This window comes from Medicago truncatula, chromosome 1 (assembly GCF_003473485.1).
Source record: "Medicago truncatula cultivar Jemalong A17 chromosome 1, MtrunA17r5.0-ANR, whole genome shotgun sequence".
Lineage (NCBI taxonomy): Eukaryota > Viridiplantae > Streptophyta > Magnoliopsida > Fabales > Fabaceae > Medicago > Medicago truncatula.
In genome coordinates, this window is record NC_053042.1 from 38070779 (window position 1) to 38085640 (window position 14862).

Sequence of the window (14862 nt, forward strand, 5' to 3'; positions counted from 1 at the left end):
TATGAAATTAATGGCAATCAAAATATGCAAGAAAAGGATCGAATATAGCAACTATTCCCTCCGTCCCTAAATAAGTGACCTATTTGACCATTTCACACAGATTAAGAAAAGTGTAAAGATGAAAGAAAGAGAGTGGTTGCCTTTGTCATTATTTTGAAACTTTTTCACTTTTAAGTAATGATTACTTTCTTTGTTTCACTACAAACTTTAACATGGGGACCACAAAAAGTATTTATAAAGGGTAAATCTGTCAAATTTTGCTTAGAAATTTGAGAAGGTCAAGTATTGTGGGACAAATATTTTTTACAAATAGGTCACTTATTCAGGGACGGAGGGAGTAGTTTATTAGTAGTATTATTACTTACCACATGAACCACACAAGGTTGGATCTAGAACTAGTGGTACAACCACACACAATTCCAAAAACAATGATCTCCACTAATATAAATATCAACAACTCAAGTTCTAGTCAAACCATAATTAAACACAAGGAATATTTTCTCATGATTGTGGAAGCATTAATGATGAAAAGCCAATGCATTTCTTAGAGATATCACTAAAAAACATATAACATCATTTACATTTTATAATTTTACAGGGTGCTGTGTTAGAACTTAGAAACAAAACAAACCCCCAAGGACCTAAACATAACTCAATTCATCTATAATAAAACCAACCACCATAAAATTTGAAGTGGTAAAATTATAAAACTCCTATTATGGAAGTAAGAGGAATTCAAATGAAAATAAAGGACTAGAAATTATGAACCAATCTCATTAATTAACTATGATTTTGCAGATTTAATAAAACCATTGAAATTGGCACATTCAAACAAAGCTTTAGCAGTCATTTCCCTCTCAAACCTCCAAATATAATTCAACCCAACAAGCAACTCAGTTATGGCAGCTTCAGTCTTCTCTTTGTTTGCAAAAAACAAAGTCTGCAAAAGCAAAACATTGGTCTTAGGGACCAAATTTTGCTGCTCAAAGCTTCTTTCACTTTGCCACTTGATCATGTTATGTGCCAAAGGTGACAACCATCCCAATATCCTCCCCAAAGCATCTTTCCATTCACCAGCAAGAACAGGATCACTTGCACAAAAACCAATTCCTTTCAACCTAGCCCTTAAACCTGACCTTATGCTACTAGGTAACATACCATACAAATCATCCCTTGCATCTAAACCAATCAAATGAGGTGTCTTTATCATCTTTTCCAACACTATGATCAAATTTGCATAGTGTAAAGCCAAAGCTGAAGCACCTAAAGTACTAGGAGGTGGTTTCAAAAGCTTTGAATTTGACTCAAAAAACCCAGTTCCCAATCCTAAACCATCCTTGATCACATCAAGCTCTGGGCTTTCCAATGACCCAGAAACGAATTCATGACAAGAATTTGGATTCTGATCAGATGGATAAACTGCTGCAGAAGTTGCTGACAAACAAGGCATGGAATGACCAATCCCAAACACAACCTTAATCCTTGCTAAAACAGTGAAACAAAACCTCACAAGTAACAAAACAACACCATCAAAACTTCTACTCCACAAACACCTATCTTTCAGATCCTTAACTTCTTGTTTCTGCCAACAAATCTTCTGCTGAAGTTCATAAATTTTCTGCTCTTTTCCAACACCAAAAGAACTTTCATTTCCTTCACTACAACTATTCCTACGATGATGATGATGATTCAAATTCAAAGCTTTTCTAAACCCATTTTCTAAAACAGAAAGCTCTTCCATTTCACGGTGTAAAGTTGCCGTAAGCATCACGTAACGTTCCATTTTTCTAAACTTAGCTTCAATTTCCTTCGGCCCAGAAAAAACCCACCCATTTGAATCACGGCCCGTGTCAGCAAACTCTGAAAAAGCCTGATGGAAGTTTCTGAGATTAGCATCCTCACATCGCTGACTGAGTCTTGTGACCGAGTTCGCAACAAGACGAAGAGTCTCAGTGAACTCAGCACAAGCGAGTCCTAACAGAAAAGATTCATCGTTGGAGATGATTTTACGAACGCCTTCAAGGGTAACGGCGTCGTTTCGAATACGAACAATTGTTGCATCGGAAAGTGACTGAAATAGATGAAGAAGCTTTGACATAACACCAGCGATCTCAAAGGCTAAAACGGCGACGTTTCTTTTGGATTTGAAGGAAGGTTTTTTCTTGAGAAGTTTAGGAGGGACTGAATCGAAGCTGTTTGAAATGGCGGTTTTGACCTTGAAGAGGAGTGTTTCGAGAGCCATGGAGTGAGGTGGGAAATGGGTTGATGTTGGAATTTGATGGGTGGGATTGGTGAAGGTTTTTGAGCTAGAGGTGAGTGAAGAACAGCATGTGTTTGTGAAAATGTGAATGAGAAAGTGGAGGGTGTTAATAATAATTGAAGAGTGTTGGAATTGGGATAAGGTGTAAAGAGAGAAAAGTAGATTGAAAATGTTGGGAGAGGATCGTGGGGTGTTTGACGAATGATATATACCTGAACTGAATGTGTTATTAAGAAGGAGAGAGATTGGGAGAGAGAGAAGGAGAGAGGGAGAGAGAGAAGGAGAGAGCAAGAAGTGACCGAGACAAAGGAGTAAGGTATTTAAAACCACATACATGCAGTAGCAAGTAGAAAAGTGTGACAATGTTCTGTTTGTGTTGTGTGTTGGGTCTCTTTCTGGTCTAACTCTAAGGATTCATTGTGAAAAATAAACTTATAATTGTAGTTTAGCTTACTTGAGATAATGTATAATATATGCAATTTTACTATATATTGAATTGAAGAATCAAATTTACACTTATAAAATTTGAGTCAATTTCTTAATAACTTCCTCATGAACAATTAATATAAGTTCGAAGTTGTCTGTGGATTTTATCTTCTTTTTTATAAAAAGAATAGAAAATATGAAGTTGTCAAGTTCTTTGCTTTTACTCTATAGCAATTGGCAAGAATTTTTATATTCCGATTCCTATTTTGCTGCTGTTTTTATGAAATAAGAATTATTACTTTAAATTTATCATTTAAAAATACTTTTTCATTATTGCTTCCATTTATGCAAAAGAAAATTATAAATATAATTTTACTTTATTTTTATATTAAGGACTCCAAAAAGTAGTCGAAGGTCCTCTAAATGCTGCTCAATTTGTAGCTCAATAAATATTGGTATGTACGGGCTGGAGGTTCGAATTTTGAATTTTTCCACTTCTCTACACTTATTGTGTGTGAGTATATTTACTAGACTACTTGACCAAAAAAAAAAAAAAGGAGATGTAGGAGTACTTTCTTTTTTTTATCGTGTCATTGGTACGAGGTTTTTATTGTCGTTTATCATTTGACCAACTCTTTCGAGAAATATGCGCATACAAAGTTAGTTCTCCTTCTTTCCTCCCAGCCGAGACTAACCTATGTCGAAAAACTTGTGAGACACAGAAGATGGTTTATCCCCTTTCGGCTGAAATTTCTTCATACCAAAAGTCAAGGATCAAATCTCCTGACCATTTGCTTAATAAGTTCAAATCCTTTTCCGTTTGAACCAATTCATTGTTGATTTAAGTACTCTACTTGTTGATATTTTTCTGTTGTGTATCTATCAAGCCGGTCCAAAGGTAATCCTGCTAAAGTTCTATTTTCATACCTATAAAAAAACATTTTTCACCAGACCTTCAAAAAAACAACCATATGCGAAGACAAAAGAGAATCATGTATTAATTTCACAATGATGAATAAGCAGAAAATTCGAAATTTAAATCTTAATTCATACATATTTATCGCTACGAGTTTAGTTATGCTCACGAAAACATGTGTGTCGTTATCACAAATTATTGGCCCAACCTTCCTACTCACCTAAATACCTAATTATGAGGTGTGCGTGCGTAAGCAGTATGGTTTCCTGTAAGTTGTTTGCTTTTTCTTTGTGTTAGGTTCGGGTTTTGATTTATGCTTTTGTTTTTTATGACTCTAGTCTCATATATACGATGTTTGGAGATATTTTAATTGATAATTGTGAGAGAAAGTCACATACTTTAATATATCGTATTGTTATTCAAATTATATGATATTCTTTTGGGTTAATGGTGCTTTACCCCCCTATAAAATATATTTTTTTATTTACCCCCTGTAAAAAAAAAAAATTGGAATACCCCCCTAATAGGTCATAAAAAAACGACTTTATTTTTTTTTTGCAGAATTTTTTCGTTTTTTTTATGACCTATTAGGGGGGTATTCCAAAAATATATATTTTACAGGGGGGTAAATAAAAAAAATTTACAAGGGGAAAACAAAAAATGACCTATATTACAGGGGGTAAAGCATCATTAACCCTATTCTTTTTTAGGGGAAATTATATGATATTCTTAAAAATACATTTTTATTGGATCTTAACAAACGGAGCTTCTACGGTGCAGTCATGAAACTTACTTTTTTAAAAAAGTTAATTTTAATCTTAATGTTTGATTATTTTTAAATTGTTGATTACTGATTAATGATCAATAGTAATTCATCTAGTAATGCTTGCAACATCTTAGACTTACATGTACTATTTTATCGTTGGCATCTTTAACATGCAAACAGAGTTGCTGATATCATGCGATAGTCTTAAGTGTGACACTTTGTGGGGTGTTACACTTAAAACAAGATAGGATAAAATTAGATTAAGTGTATTCTTGTTAATCTGATGAATTGATGATATTATGAGGACTGAACTTTTGATACCACTGATACAAACAATGGGGGTGTTACTCACAACACTTTTAATGTTATGGTGTTAATTTCACCAGAAAAGTCATTTCTCATGACTTCACCATAGAATTTTTCCTTAACAATACCTCTATTTCTCATAAAATAGCGAGTACAAAATATTTAATATCATAATATGTTTAAAATAAACTTTTAAGATTAAATTATTAAACGTAGATTATTAGGCGTGACAAGTTTTTCCTTACCAATAATCATCCATCTTGAATATGAAAAAAAATTCGATTTGAGATGATATAATCCAACTTATACATCGTACAGTTTCTTCGACGTAAATTAGTCATCGTTAAACGAATGTTGGTTGAAACTTTTTTTTTTTTTTGGTACAAATGTTGGTTGAAATTTTATATCTATAACATGGTAATTCAAGTAAATAATTACTTGATTTTTAAGTCGAAAAAACTTTCGAAAAAAAATCAGTTATATGTTGCATGTACGAAAGGATTGACGGTTCAATTTTCTCCACGCTCGCTCTAGAATAGAGATAAATAATCTTAAGCTGCAATTTGAATATTTAAAAAGAGATTAATCGCATGTTAGAAAAATTAAACTTATTAGAATACTCATGAACATACTGGGGTCAGAAGCATTAAATTTGGCTCCACACAGAAAAGTACTGTTATATTTCATTGGGTTTGAGGGGCCATATCATTTTTTGTCCACCTTTTTCATGTAGTAGTTTATAAAGCAATTATTTTGTTCCTATTGATTTGTTCGTTTTGTTTGGTAATTACCTCCAAAAATTATGAATTCGATTGAGATTTAATTAAAAGGATAATGAATTTGAGAGTGTGATGACAATAAGCTGTAAAATGCTCAAGTATAGTGGCCATATATATAATATATGTAAAAGTTAGTCTTCATTGGTCCATATATACTGCATGAATTCTTCATCAATTCCTTTGACTACTGATTCTAAATCTTTCATTATTAGTTAGAGGCTGAAGGTCCATAGCAAATTCAATAATTTGAGATTTATGCAATCATCGTTGAGAATAAAACATTGCAAACCCAGTTGAGATCTAATGGTATACCTGTTGATAATTTTGTTGGCATCACACATCATACCTAGTAATAATGACTATAAAAAATTGAAAAAAAACTACGAAAAAAATTATAGAACCTAACGCAGCAATAGCATAATTATTAATGTTTTTAAATTAAATGGAATATTTCTATAGCTAGGTAGCATTTATGTGCATGTATATATGAAGGGTATGAAATATATTATTATTATTATTAAGGTTTTTCTATCATGTAGACAAGTTTTTTTTATTTTTTAAGAAGTTAAACTAACCCCTCAAATTGGCACCAAAGAGAATTGAATCTGAGATCTTGAGGAAGAGCACATTTTCAGTAGGCCAACCCACGTGGGTTTTATAGACAAGTCCTTATTATTATTAAATGAGTAAATCTTTTCAACAAAAAAAAAAAAAAGAGAGTTGGAGTTTTGTTTGTTATCATAAAAACTGATAAATTTATTTTAACAGTTGATTATAATAAGTACTTGGATGTATTTGTCCAAAAAAAAGTACTTGGATGTAAATCTAACTTCATTTATCTACAAGTGGTCAACTTGCAGTATGCATCAATAAATTATGTGTGAAGCAAGTAATGTCAACTACTAAAAACAGAAATAAGTGGCTTATGTTGTATGCTTTATATGGAATTTGACTTAGAATATTTATGAGAGGATGAAGTAAAACCCTAAAGATAGTGGCGTATGTATTTGAGTTGAGAACATATAGTGCATGTCCCTTTGGCGGTGCCGTAGGGTGGGGGACTAAGGTCACTCATTCACGCCACATGCTTAGTGGGAATTGGGAAGTTCCTGTTGGCTGTGTTTGAAATATATATTGGGGGCCATAAAATGCTCTTCAGATCTTTTTCTCTATATATACAATATACAGATCAATATGAATCACTATTTGTTAAATTTCTTAAATTTTCAAAATAATAAATTAGTTTTTTTTTTGTCTTTAAATTTTCTTAAATCTAAGACATTGAGAGAAGTATACAATCAAATCTTAAGTCAATGTCATCAGTCAAATCTAAATGGGTTCGATCATTCATCGGTTACTTAAATACTATTGACTTTTACATATATCAAACACTTTTTTTTTTTTTTCATTTTTCAAGATAAATTGTAGTTGTATTAATAAAAATATATTTAAAAAAAGGATAATAAACATGACTAAAACTAATTTAAGCACAAACTTTTTTTATTAGATATGATTTTTAATGGATGTTTATAATTAAAGACGGAGAGAGTATTTCACTATAGCTTTATGACGATCTAATTCAATTTGGAATGAAAATTGGTGGTTAGAGAAGATTCTCTAATATTGAAATAAAGCTGGATATGGTAAGAAAAGGAATTAAAAAGGCTATACTAAAATGAAATGGAGTCCAAAGTGTTGTATATTTTTGAAGGTTTGCCTTACCTTTAGCAAACCAATGGAAGGGTAATGAAGGATATATTTGTTGCATTGTCGGAAAATGAATAGGCATAGCCCATCTTACATTGATCATGGTGCCTCTAAAGAAATCAAACTCGTGCATTCTTTCTCCCTTCCTCTTTCACTTATTTTAACTTTGTTTGTTCTACAATGATAGGCTGCTAGTTACTTCTATTATTGTGGAGTATTCTTTTATTCACACCTTTTGTGCACATGGCAAAGAAAATTGAAACTTAAAAGGCAAAAATGAGTTAGCCTTTATGGTATTGGGATGCCCAACAAGGAATTATTTTTATGAGACAATTGGTTTGGGGCATGTTCTACATATATGGTCCAATATTATGTAAATCATTACTTCAAAATCATCAAAAACTCTAACAAAGGTTAAGCAGTGTTCTGAATTTGAAATTCAAAGTCATTCCTATGTCACTTTGATAAAAATTAAAGAAAATATATATGGTTGTCTCAAATGTGAATACAGCTAGCGTAGTAGTATTATTCATCGATTTTGTATGTATTATGAAGGTTTTTTAGGATAACCCACAACCAGATGCACATGGATCTACTAGTATGCACTAGGAGTATACTAGTAGATCATGTAGATCGCAAAAAGAATTTTGGAGACAAATATCAACTCGACATAGTTTTCTTTGGTTCTAGGTATCCATAAGCGTCTTTGAGACTACGTAGTTCTATATTTGTTTTGTACTTATCCTTCACTCAAGCATATTTATAGAGGTGCCAAGTAATTATTTCTTTACTATTGTCAAGGTAACCTATTCCTTATATATCTCATGTGTTTATTATATGATGTTATGTTATGGTCGTCCTTATCCGATATCTTGTGGGAAGCTTATCTCTGGTAGCGCTCATATTTCTTATGACGGTTCACAACCCTCAAACATGAGGCCTGTAAGAGCGGACAGAATGTTTAAGTAACTCGTTTTTCTTATGACGGTCCACATCTCTTACTATTTGTTACTATATAATTTTTTTTTTAACTCTCTTTCTCTCGTACCATTGATAAAGAATAATTCTATAAATTATGTCATTATTTATATAATTTTCATATAGAATTAACTATATTTTTGAATTCGAGTGTCAAAAGCGACATACTTTGGATAGATGATAGAGTATCATATTATCTTCTCATTAAAAAAAGAGTATCAGATTATCTACCACTCTTACCAAGTACGTACTCAAGTACAATGCATCTTTATCATACTTTTGACGACAAACGTATATTGGACACACTTGCATATATCTAAATAAAATTAATGGCACTTCAACAATAAGCATCAAATCTCACGAAAAGTAAAAGAGAACCCGAAAAAATCTCACCATGAAGTGGTTGTGCTAAAAATGAAATTGGATGCTGGTTTTTATTAATCACTTGTACTATTTTGATAAGTGAATGTCTAAAATTGCATCCACCTTAGCAATTAGTGGAAGTTTCTGTATTCATTATATTTATCTTTAATGCTTTCCTATTAAGAAGCACATACACTAAACCAAAAATTCTTTGCACTAATTAACCATGCGACCATGCACACAAAGGGTACAAATTGATAATGACACAAAATAAAAGGGGGTGTAATCAGTAATGTATGTTGCACCATGCTACTACCATGAGCATGCATGCTTACTTGCTTGCACGCTGGCGTGCCACGAATACAACCAAATACTCGACCAAAAAAGGATGGGGGAAAGTGTCTTTTTTTGAAGGGAAGGATGATGGTGGTGGTCAAAACCAGCTACAATGAGTTCATTATATCTCTATATATGTATGAAATGCAAAGCATGTATACCAATAATGAGGAATTATAACTTAATTTGCTATCATACTTGTTAGTGGGTGATCATGCATGATGTCATATATTGAACATCTAGATTCCCTTGATTACTCTCATTCAAAATATATGATGATATAAGTAGGGCAGGGAAATCAGTGTAATTTGATGAAAAAGTTTTACACAAACAAAGTGCATGTGTATCAAATGTGTGAAAACCGTTGAAACATAAGTATTTGTCTGGGGCATGAGATGGGTTTCTATAGATGGATAAAGTGGACATGTTTCTAGGCAATTCTTTCTTACTTTCGGCTCTATAGAGGAAATCTCATTGATGAGTGTCTCTTCCATGCTGTAGAACAAAATTAGTTTTTTAATTACACTATTATCATTGTATTGGGGGCTATGGTTATTGATTACTTCATTGCTAAATTTTCAGGTGGGATTATTTTATAATCCAAATTTATGGGTCAACAATCAATAATTAAGAAAAACATTAATTAAGAATCAAAAGGATATCATGGGAATGGTTCTACTAAAGAAATACTAGTGACAATTCATCTTATTTGCATTCAAATTGGGATAATAACCCCCTAATGTGTATGTAAAGGCCCTAAACATTTTCTGAATTTGGGTTTGGAGAAACCCTATAGCTCTCCCTTAATTCATTTGCTTATAAAAAAAAAAACATAGACTCACAAAGGTCAACCCAACATATTTAGTAATTTAAAATTTTAGATTAATTTTTTTAAAAGTATTGATATAATTTTATTGAAAGTATTATATTTTATCTTTGTTATGAACTTATATATTTTAAAAAGCGTAATTATTATACTTAATTATGTAGAAAAAATTGCTTGTAAACAATAGTGGAGATTGTCCAATTTCTTCAAGGAGTCAAAACAATTAAGAATTACTCATATAAAAGTTAGAGATGATTTTGTAAAAGAAAAGCTATACATAACTTAGCTAGTTAAACATAATTATAATGAGTCATTAAATGCAAAAAAATAGCATCTAATTAGGAACATAATTTTATTTTACTTTAGATAAACATTAAATGCAAAAGTGTGGAGGGAAAAATTAAGTTAAAATTAGGTTAAGTATAGCGAGACGGTTAACATTTACTAGAACTTTTACCCGTGCTATCGCCCGGGTCATAACCAATGGAGAAACTAATATATTGCAATATGATCCATTACATAGATAAGAAAACAATTCAGCATAAACAATAAATTTATTTTCTCATGCCAATTACTCTCATTCAATTCTTCAATATGTAATGACAATGGAACCTCTACTGCAACCATCTCATTCTTCAATTTATAACAACAATAGAGAGCTTGCAATAGTGTCATTTGAGGGAAGTAACAAAAACTACTACAAATTAGGGTTAGTATTAGCCAAACCTAAAAAAATTAGGGTTTGAGGGAAGTAAGAAAAACTCCTACAAATTAAGGTTAGTATTAGCCAAACCTAAAAAAATTAGGGTTAGTATTAGGAGGGAAAAAATTAGGTTAAGTTGTTGTAGACCTAATAAAATTAAATATAGCTGATAAATAGTAGTAAAATTTGTTGCTTGCTAATATATTTGAGGGAAGTAACAAAAACTCCTACAAATAAAGGTTAGTATTAGCCAAACTTAACAAAATTAGGGTTAGTATTAGGAGGGAAAAAATTAGGTTAAATCGCCGCAGACCTAATAAAATTAATAAATAAGGATAAGCAAGAGATTTCACATTTTTTTGTTGATTTATACTCTCTTTTTTTTTTTGTTTAAAATAGCATAGTGATAAAACTCACATTAGGAAAATGATGAGTATGAACTTACGCTCCAACAAATTAAATGTCAATGTCATTGCAATGCTACAATCATATAAGATGTAATTAAGAGTTGAATTGTCTTTTCTAACCTTCTAAGAACCTAGTGCTTTTGGAAATTTAAGGTTCAAAATGAGCAAAGAGGTATGCTACCTTATATAATGTGATCATTAAAAAATTGACCTCTCTTTTGACTTGTATTTATAAAATTAAAACCGAAGGTTAATGGAGGGTGCATTCTGGCCATGATGAGAAACCAAGGAAGCATATGTAATAGGTTAATTATGGCCACTCATTCATCAGAATTTAAGGAGTTCACCTCTGTTCCACTTTGAGTGGACATGAACATCTCACACTTCTTTAATAAAATGGTCCCAAACTAACAAAGATTAATGAGCAAAATTGAAGAATGAAGATATTAGATATACACCACAATACTTTAGACGATGTTCTTACCTTTGTATTGAAAGTATATTCTTTTTATTTCTCTCGATATTTTTTTTTTATCATTGGATCGAAATCAAGACATCTGACTAAACTGAACGAAATCACATTAAAGTGTTATTTGGTTCTCAATATTTTCTCTAATTCGATAGATTTGAAATATAAACATCATATTATTATATTAGATGGGGTCAAAATATTCTTTATGCACTTAACACTTCAAATCATCCCCAAACTTTAGCAATGAATAATAAAAGTTAATGGAGATGTTGTACATTGTCTAAATATTGTAACATTAGACGGGTTCTAAATATTCTTTATACACTCAACACTTCAAATCATCCCCAAATTTTAGTAATGAATAGTAAAAATTAATGTAGATGATGTACATTGTCCTTCAACTCCCAACCTGTCTATATGTGCACTCTTATTCGACATCTTTTGTCCCCAACCGATATAAACCAATAAGCACGTGTGTCATGATCATTGCACTTCGTGGTAGACCAAATTATTCAATCTCACAACTACGTGCATGAACCAAACTTAGTTATCTGCTTAGCCATGTGATGATGCATTTTTATTGTTCTTGTTTAAATTTAAAATAGGTGGGCTTGTAATTGGGGAAATTTGCTCTTCATATAGCTTTATTGCACACCGAAATAACTTATCTATCTTGAACTGTAGTTAATTGTCGTCTATTAATTTCTCAAAACAATTAACTATGGTTGTGGTTTGGTTTTATACTAAAACATCAACGTCAACTCCCACATTGTCAAAAAGCACATAAACAAAAACTTTCCTCCCTCCAAACTCCAACAAATCAACCTCCATCAAATTTCTTCAAAGTTAAGCAACTAAACAATCAAATAACAAATAAGTGTTCAAAATCTCTTACCACACTCATTCTTAGTTTTATATCTTTTTTTTTAAAATTGCTCATATGTTAGTGTTTAGGGTTGATGAATTATTGATTTTTTGGGTTGATACCGGACGAGCACACATAGAGAGAGCAGCGCATAACCTCCTCCTAAACGAGGACGGGGGACATACAATGGCATGGAAAGAAGGATGAAACTTACGGGTATCAAGAGGCTTGTTGATAGTTAAAGCATAACTCAAATCATGCTTTTATATTAAACGTGTTTCTACATTTATTAGGATCGATAGACTCTAACAATTGTTCACCATTCGATAAGTTCGTCTCACCAGATTGGATATAACCTTCATACCAAACTACTCCATCATATATGGGAGCGTAGTAGCCTAGTGTATGAATGAGGTAGCCATATTTTTAGCCCTTTCAATAAGTTATTTTTTTTCAGGGGAAAAGTTGGTATAATTTCATAATAAATAAACTATCATAAAATATTTAGCAGCTTTCTCTTATTTCCTTTTAAAAAATATATATATTTAGTCGCTCCAAACAAATCTTCTTGATTTTGAGCTCACTTCTTGATCTTTGTTGTAGTGGCAAAACCCTCGAAATTAAATCTTTTATTATTTTTCTAGGGTGAAAAGGGATGAGTACGTTTGAATTCTAATAGATGGTGAGGTTTAGTATGAGAATGGAGAGTTGTTTTCCACAATGGGAAAGTTTTTTTCAACCATTAGATTAAAAAGGAGTATTAATTTTATCATGGATTACCTACTCCATATTTTTTTCCTTTCTCTTTTACATTCTTACATTTCTGTTAAGATCTGGAATTTTTTTTTCTTTTAATTAACATTATTTTTTTGGTAGAATCCAATTGAAAATTTTAGTATCTAAAATCACTTATTATCTGTTCTATTTTTTTTCGTATTGGATAAGAACCAGTTAACATCCTAGTGATTATTATTAGAAATAGAAGTATATAAGAACCAGATAAATGTCGTATTGCATTCCTGTGAAAAATCCAACATCATTCTATTCTTTTCTTTTTTTTGGTCCAGCTTGAAGAATTTAAGAACAACATCATTCTATTCTATTCTAAAAGATAAATATCACTTGTATTATATGCAGGACCAATGTAAGATTAGTTTGTTTGTTTGCTAAGAACACCAAGAGTGTCTTTGGATGAGGTAATTGAGAAATTTTAAAGAATTTAGAATTTTAGTTAATTTAAATGATTCAATTAAATTACTTTCATTTCTCAATACTTTTGTTTGGATGAAGTAATAAAAAATTTCATTATCATCATTTTTGGGAACCTTTTATAAATTTTAACTTTTTAGGGCCAAATTTGAAAATTGAAATTAGGGGTCAATTTGTGAATATAAAAAATTTGAGGGGTCAAATTATAATTTTTGAAATTTTTAGGGACCAATTTGCAATTTTTAAGAAATTTATTAGGGTCAAATTGAATATTTTAAGGACCAAAATGTAAAATTTGAAAAATTATAACAATGAAGAAATTTGAAATTCTTAGCTTTAAGGTGTCATTTCAAATTCTCTAAATTTGACTTGAACAAAATATTTCATAAATTTCCATCATTTTGAAAATTCTTCAAATTATTATCCAAACAATGGAATTCACCTCAAATATTTGAATTCCCTCAAAACATTACATTCTCTCGAAACATTCCCCCATCTAAACACACTCTAAGAAAGAACATGCATTCTCGAGATGCTCTTATGTTATAGATGTTTCAAGTAATTGGTTCAAAACGTTACTCACATTGAAATAACCAACTTGAGTTGGTATTGTCAGTGGCGGAGCCAGAATATTTTCAACATTTTTCAGAAGTAGAGTCGAGTCAAATTAATTCGATGATATACAGTTTGTTTTGATTCAGTTGATCGGTTTGTCTAAAAATAGAATTAACAAAAAAATTATTTTCTTTACATACTTGTACTTATTTAAATAGTATACGTAAAATATATGAACTTCAAGTAAGCATTATATGAATACCTAATTGATTACACACAAAGATATAAACAAGTTTTAAGCTAATCGGTTCGTAGTTCAAAGAATTAAATCTGTGTCATAAAGAATTAACTTCTCATTTGTTATTTTTAGTTATTTCTTTCTACTTATTAATGTATTTTTCTCTTACAAAAGAAAGCTAATGTATTTTATTAAAAATCAAAGGGATTAGTCGATATTGCACTGATAAAATATGAATTCTGTTCCGTGAGCATAGCTCAGCTGGTAAGGACAATGCATAATTAATGCAAGGTTTAGGGTTCGAATCCCGACCACCACAAATATATATATGAATTCTACTCTTCTCCCAACAAGATTTGCTCACTCCCAACCAAACTTCCGAAAATACCCATAACGTAGGTTAAGTCACGCATGTGTTAAACTCAATGTGATTTAACTCACGCAGCGTGGCTTAAGTCACGCTGAAAATTCACACTGAACTCCAGCATGAGTTAACTCACGCAGGGATATTTTTGAAAGTTTGGTTGAGAGCGAACAATTTTTTATGGAAGAAGAGCAAAATTCATAAAATATAATGCGTGAATTGAGAAGCATCAAAGGGACTCAATCTAAAATAGTTGCATATAATTTCATTCAAGTTTTTCTTCTTCTTTCGATATAAGGTCTGAATTGAGATTGCAACCTTTTTCTTAATGTCAAGAAGGGTGAGATTTTAGGCTTATTAACACCTATCAAGTTTGGTCAAATAAA

General features: G+C 31.3%; 1 protein-coding gene across 1 annotated transcript; it reads right to left on the reverse strand.

Annotated features, from left to right (window-relative positions):
* Positions 1-522: 522 nt before the first annotated feature.
* On the reverse strand, positions 523-2558 carry LOC25480875 (protein PSK SIMULATOR 1). The gene has a single exon (XM_013586643.3). It carries the CDS (start codon positions 2240-2242, stop codon positions 785-787), a length of 1458 nt encoding a protein of 485 aa, XP_013442097.3. The 5' UTR covers positions 2243-2558; the 3' UTR covers positions 523-784.
* Positions 2559-14862: the final 12304 nt, after the last annotated feature.